Below are 6,214 nucleotides of genomic sequence, written 5' to 3'. Positions count from 1 at the left end.
ATGATATTTCCCTAATAAAGTGGCCTGTTATTAGGTACACTTGAAAATGGCGGTGTACCTAATGGAGTGTCCGTGGCATTCCCTCGTTAAGCGCACCTGCGTGAAAAGTTTTAGCCTCTGCGGAACGTGAAAGGAGCTAAAACTTTTCCCGCAGGTGCGCTTAACGAGGGTCACTTGGAAAACATGTTGGAACGCGGCCCCGAGGACTAGAGCTTGACACCTGCAACCTTTGACCATGATATTTCCCTAATAAAGTGGCCTGTTATTAGGTACACTTGAAAATGGCGGCGTACCTAATGGAGTGTCCGTGGCATTCCCTCGTTAAGCGCACCTGCGTGAAAAGTTTTAGCCTCTGCGGAACGTGAAAGGAGCTAAAACTTTTCCCGCAGGTGCGCTTAACGAGGGTCACTTGGAAAACATGTTGGAACGCGGCCCCGAGGACTAGAGCTTGACACCTGCAACCTTTGACCATGATATTTCCCTAATAAAGTGGCCTGTTATTAGGTACACTTGAAAATGGCGGCGTACCTAATGGAGTGTCCGTGGCATTCCCTCGTTAAGCGCACCTGCGTGAAAAGTTTTAGCCTCTGCGGAACGTGAAAGGAGCTAAAACTTTTCCCGCAGGTGCGCTTAACGAGGGTCACTTGGAAAACATGTTGGAACGCGGCCCCGAGGACTAGAGCTTGACACCTGTGACCTTTGACCATGATATTTCCCTAATAAAGTGGCCTGTTATTAGGTACACTTGAAAATGGCGGCGTACCTAATGGAGTGTCCGTGGCATTCCCTCGTTAAGCGCACCTGCGTGAAAAGTTTTAGCCTCTGCGGAACGTGAAAGGAGCTAAAACTTTTCCCGCAGGTGCGCTTAACGAGGGTCACTTGGAAAACATGTTGGAACGCGGCCCCGAGGACTAGAGCTTGACACCTGTGACTTTTGACCATGATATTTCCCTAATAAAGTGGCCTGTTATTAGGTACGCTTGAAAATGGCGGTGTACCTAATGGAGTGTCTGTGTGATTCCCTCGTTAAGCGCACCTGCGTGAAAAGTTTTAGCTCCTGCGGAACGTGAAAGTGACCAAAAAGTTTTCCCGCAGGTGCGCTTAACGAGGGTCACTTGGAAACCATGTTGGAACGCGGCCCCTCGAGGACTGGAGGTCGACACCCCTGGTTTAAGTGAAAAGTGCCACACCCGCCCTCACCCCCACTTTCTGATTGGCTGGTTGATCTGTGACATCATCATCTGTGACACTCCATTAGGTACACCGCCATTTTCAAGTGTACCTTATAACAGGCCACTTTATTCGGGAAATATCATGATCAAAGCTTAAGTGAAAGTGGAAAGTGCCAGACCCGCCCTCACCTCATGGACACATTCTCTTTTGCAAGCATGAACACAAAGGCACAAAAGGTAGCGTTCAGTTCATTGTATTTTATTGGAAAAACAATGTAAAGTCTTGGATGTACAACTTGGAATGCAGATCAACTGAATGAAACAGAACAGTTGGACTGGGCAAATACATACGCACGAGCATACATTCATACTCATCCACCTTAAGATAGAAATAGAGCACGATTTTTATTTGAATTTTCAACATAAATGGAAAGACTACAAATGAAAAGCCCCTCATCAATTAGACTGACAGGCAGCCGACAGTCCGCTCATATGATGTCATCTTATGGCCGGGACTCCTCTCCTCCCGAATGGGAATAAGTCGAATGTATTTTGTATATTTTGTATCTAGAATGATTTCATGAAAAAGATTCAAAACATTTGGATGGAAACCCCACGACTGCCTCGCTCCCCTTGAAAAGTGAACCCAAATGAGAAAGTTTCCCGCCCACATGCTTTAGTGATTATGACAGATGGACTCCCCGCAACACAACAACTGACACCTCGGCCACACTTGGAAAAGCATCAGGTAAGGTAAAGAGCTACACCCCAATTCCTTTTCCAACATGACTCATGTGCATGTGGCCCAAGTCCTCCTTCCGGCCACTAGGGTTTGGAAAGCCTCGGTCACCAAGACGACAAAGAAAATCAACAGGAGGGGTGAAGAAAGGCAGGCGGAAGTACAATGCATTGCTTTCGTTTTTAGAGCCGGTTAAATATGGACGTGTGCCAACATTCATTGGCAAAATGCTTAATCTGAAGTGTTTGAGTACAAGTCGATTTTTGCAAGAGGCAAGTGAGCGATTGCGCTTCATCTGGTAGTCATCATCTGAACAAATTCTGCAAACACACAATGGCAAATATGAGAGGCGTTCAGCTGAACAGCAAGTGATAGTCGCAGGCAAAAATGTGCAGTACCATCGTAGTTGACCTGGCCGTCTCCGTCCGTGTCAGCTTCTCGAATCATCTCGTCCACTTCCTCGTCTGTCAGCTTTTCGCCCAGATTGGTCATCACGTGACGCAGCTCCGCCGCACTGATGTAGCCGTTGCCGTCCTGTCCGAGCGAGCGAGCGAGCGTTAGCTAAGGAATACGACGGAGGCCAGCGAGACAGACTTGCCTTGTCAAAGACCCTGAATGCCTCCCTGATCTCCTCCTCGCTGTCGGTGTCCTTCATCTTCCTGGCCATCATCGTCAAGAACTCGGGAAAGTCGATCGTCCCGTTGCCTAGGTGATCGATGGTAACAAAAATCATCATCATCATCACACCATGTGGGCAAAAGGCACAGACGAGCGGAGAAATCAGAGGCGCCGTACCGTCGGCATCCACCTCGTTGATCATGTCCTGGAGTTCGGCCTCTGTGGGGTTCTGCCCTAGCGACCTCATGACCGTGCCCAGCTCCTTTGTGGTGATGGTTCCGTCTCCGTCCTTGTCGAACAGGGAGAAGGCCTCCTTGAACTCTGCACACGAGGTGAGGTGGAAAGCGCCATTTAAAAAGCGCCCCGTCATCAGGGCTAGGATTTTGCATGCCAGTCGGTGTATGCTGTGCGTGCTTTCTCACCGGCAATCTGCTCCTCTGTTAGTTGTTCAGCCTGCAACAAAAACCAAGAGAGGAGCATTACAGATAGGAATGCAACTACTTTGAACCCAGACGTCAGCGGGCCGATACTAACGGAGAAGAAGAAGAAGGAAAGAAAAAAAAAATGGACTTGGAGGCTGTCACTTGGGGTGTTTGTTTACCAAACATCCACAGGGTCCAAGTTTGAGAATGCAAACAGGTTGATTTGCTTTTACCATGGTCTAGGACTACTGATGAAGTGAAGCCTATGGCGGAAGCCCGGCAAAGCCCAAAGAGGGAGGGGCCGAAATGCTGGCGGAGATTTGGGCCAGCGATGTCATTTGCAATTCTGCAAGTCACTGAACCCAAACAAAGAAGTGAGCACCAAATCAGAAGACAGCAAGCACAACCTTAAGTCCCTCAAAGCAGATATCGGTGAGGTCCGTCACCAGCTTCAGCGCTTTGGGTTGGCTTGTTGTTTGGCCCAGGCCGCTTTGTCGTAAGCGCCCCCCTCCTTTGCGCTGCTTGTGTTCCGCTCCTCCGCTTTTGCCGCTCAGGCCGTCCAGCGCGGTCCGCAGCGCCGCCAAGCCCCCGGCCAGGCCCTCGGCCAGGCTTTGCGCCTGCTCGTCGGAGCGGACCAGCTGCTTTTTCACCTCCGCCAGCTCGTCCCTGGCGGATCGCAAGTGGTCCCTGGTGTCCCGCATCTCTCGGAGCAGAGCGTCCACGCGGCCGGACCAGCACTCCATCAGCATGTGGAGGAAGGCCTTGTAGTTACTCTCCTGCTGTTGGAGGAGTTGCTCATAGAAGTGCTGTTGCTCCTCCAAGAGGTCATAGACAGAGCACAGGCTGACCGACTCATCTCCGACCGGGTAGAGGGTCACCTTTTTGGGCAGCATTATGAAAGCGGGCGAGAAGGATCCTTGGGACGGCAGACGACCGAATGGTGGGCATAACAACGCTCATCTGACTTGACTTGGAATCCTTCAGAGAAGCTGCTTCGTCCGTCCGTCTCTTGCGTGGCCAGACACGCTGGTTTGTGAATGGGACCTACGCTTGGCTGTCAAAGTCTGACGGCACAGTCAAAGCCTCCGGCTCCATTTCAAGCCATGACAGCGACAGTAGCATCTCCCGGAGAGGATCGCTTGGCAGGTAATCGGAGATCCTAGACGCAACTAATGGAAGGAAACTCAACACACGACACTGGCGTCCTTTTGGAGCCGAAAAAGCGCATCATGGCTACAAAGGGCAGATAACTGAGAACTTATAGAGATTGTCTCGGGCCCCTTGCGTAGCGGAATACAATTAAGGTGCAAGTAGGGCTGTCACTACTGAATTGATGATTCGATCAATTCGATTCATGGAATCATCTGATACATCTTTATTTGGATTCAAGCGTAGTAATTTTTTTTTAATAATATTAATTATTCCTGTTTATTTAGTAGTATTTAATGAATGAAAACAATTCAATGATTGGCCCATACTTGATTTGCAAATCTGGCGCGTAAGTCCGCCACTTACATTTATGCACACATACTGGATGGTAGTTGGGAATGTAAAACAGCCATCTAGCCATTTTGTAGAGCGCTCATTTTCGCAAGGGTCGCCGGCGTGCTGGAGCTTATCCCAGCTGCCCTCGGGCAGTAGGCGGAGTACACCTCGCATCTTACTTAAAACATTGCCTACTATGCCATTAAATCTTTGACGGTTGCAACACTTTAAGATAATCCCAGAGGGAAAATTCAGCTATTGCACCAGTGCAGCATAAAGCCAATTTAAAAAAAAAAAAAAAGAAAAATAGGATGTTACAACAACAACAAAAAAGGTTGACAACTTGTTTTCAATTTCTCATGATAGCAGCAAACAAAAAGCAGGTATTGAGTCAATGAGCCGAGAATGAAGATGATTGACTTTACATCATCCCCTTGGGCCAATTTGTTTATAAAATGATAACAACTTGATGAGCAGCATTACAGAATGGCGGAAAATATTCACGTACAACTCCACGATGGAAACTAGTAAAAGGTATGCAAAGCTCCTAAAGAGCATGAATATTTACAGATGAACAACTTTAGATTTCCTGCAACCAAACCGCTTTGTTCATAGATTTGCTGGAATTCCAATTTGAACAGAGAAATTGGCAACATCAGCAGGCGTTACAGTCCTACCTCAATGCTAGCTATAGCTAGATAGTGTGAAGAACATCACTCCAGTTGAAACAGTTTTGCCTTACTTGTCCAACTGGTTTTGAAACGTCTTTGCCAAACCAGGTATGCACTTTGTTGCATTTTGAAGCAGACCGGTTTTTAGGAGCCATTTTTCTTCCTTAGGTGTGTTCCATTTGGAACATCAACTGCTTAAGAGGAATTCAAACTGCCAGTCAGCATTACACAAAAACATAGACGCCGATTAAACACATCCAAGAAGCATTGAAGAGATTTCCAATTGTACAGACAAGAGCGAGCGGTCGGTCGGTGTCATCTCACCTGCATTCACTTGCTTTGCATGTTCCTATTGACACTTTGCACACATGCTTGCTTCCAAGCAAACTTACTGTGTGTGCAGTGCAACCACTGGAGTTGACCAAGTCGCCAATCGCAAGTTAGGAAAATGCTTCTGCGCTAAGATATCACTTGAAAAAATGCTCTGCAATTTGCAAAAGAAGTTGTCAGCAACGCTATCCAGTGGAACCCTGTGGAGCCTGCCTTTCCACAGCCTCAAACGGGTCTTACTTCCTGCAAGCGAGCTTCACGTGGACGTGCAATTTCAATCGACTAGAAGCTCCAAGCTGGGATGGATGGATGGCTCGCATTTCACGCAGTTTTTTGGAAAGGAAAAGTTCATTCAAGATACTCACCATGGGTGGTTGAGGTGCACTTGCGTGAGGTTGGCTGTCTGGCGGAGAGCAAATGCAAATGAGCGTATGCGCGTATGAGCGAGCGAGCGAGCGGGCCGCTTGCTTGGAGGCGGGGACGCAAGTCTGATGGCTCCTCCACGTTTGAACGTATTCCTCCGCACTGTACTCATTCGTCTCCCTCTTGACGCGCCACCGTCTCGTTGATCCAATACCAGATATACACACATCCAGCATCGCTGATATCGATACCAACACTTTACAATGATCGAATATCGTCAACGTTGACTGAGGTCAATGATTACATGTCACACACTAGCACTAGCAGTTAAGCGCCATTCGCTTTCCGGAAGTCTTTTCTGTTGGCGGAAGAATCTATGTTTTGAAAAAAGGTTCGCATTCCTGATTGGGCAAA

At 48.1% G+C, this 6,214-nt stretch overlaps 1 protein-coding gene across 1 annotated transcript; it reads right to left on the bottom strand.

Annotated features, from left to right (window-relative positions):
- Nucleotides 1-1,410: 1,410 nt before the first annotated feature.
- On the bottom strand, nucleotides 1,411-6,051 carry LOC119116373 (calmodulin-A-like). Its single transcript, XM_037241691.1, has 6 exons — nucleotides 5,803-6,051; nucleotides 2,952-2,982; nucleotides 2,707-2,850; nucleotides 2,510-2,616; nucleotides 2,310-2,445; nucleotides 1,411-2,231 (listed from the first exon to the last, which is right to left on the bottom strand). The coding sequence occupies exons 1-6, from the start codon at nucleotides 6,034-6,036 to the stop codon at nucleotides 2,203-2,205; spliced, it is 681 nt and encodes a 226-aa protein (XP_037097586.1). The 5' UTR covers nucleotides 6,037-6,051; the 3' UTR covers nucleotides 1,411-2,202.
- Nucleotides 6,052-6,214: the final 163 nt, after the last annotated feature.

Source organism: Syngnathus acus, chromosome 22 (genome assembly GCF_901709675.1).
Source record: "Syngnathus acus chromosome 22, fSynAcu1.2, whole genome shotgun sequence".
NCBI lineage: Eukaryota > Metazoa > Chordata > Actinopteri > Syngnathiformes > Syngnathidae > Syngnathus > Syngnathus acus.
The sequence above is the reverse complement of the archived record's forward strand: the minus strand, read 5'-3'. Positions and strand labels throughout refer to the sequence as shown.

Bases quoted from the DNA above. Each gene is read 5' to 3' on its own strand.
- LOC119116373 (XM_037241691.1), bottom strand. From the start codon at position 6,036: ATGCTGGATGTGTGTATATCTGGTATTGGATCAACGAGACGGTGGCGC. The intron at 2,851-2,951 runs GTGAGAAAGCAC...CCTCGTGTGCAG, and splicing joins AACAGAGGAGCAGATTGCCG to AGTTCAAGGAGGCCTTCTCC. The intron at 2,446-2,509 runs GCAAGTCTGTCT...TCGCTCGGACAG, and splicing joins CATTCAGGGTCTTTGACAAG to GACGGCAACGGCTACATCAG.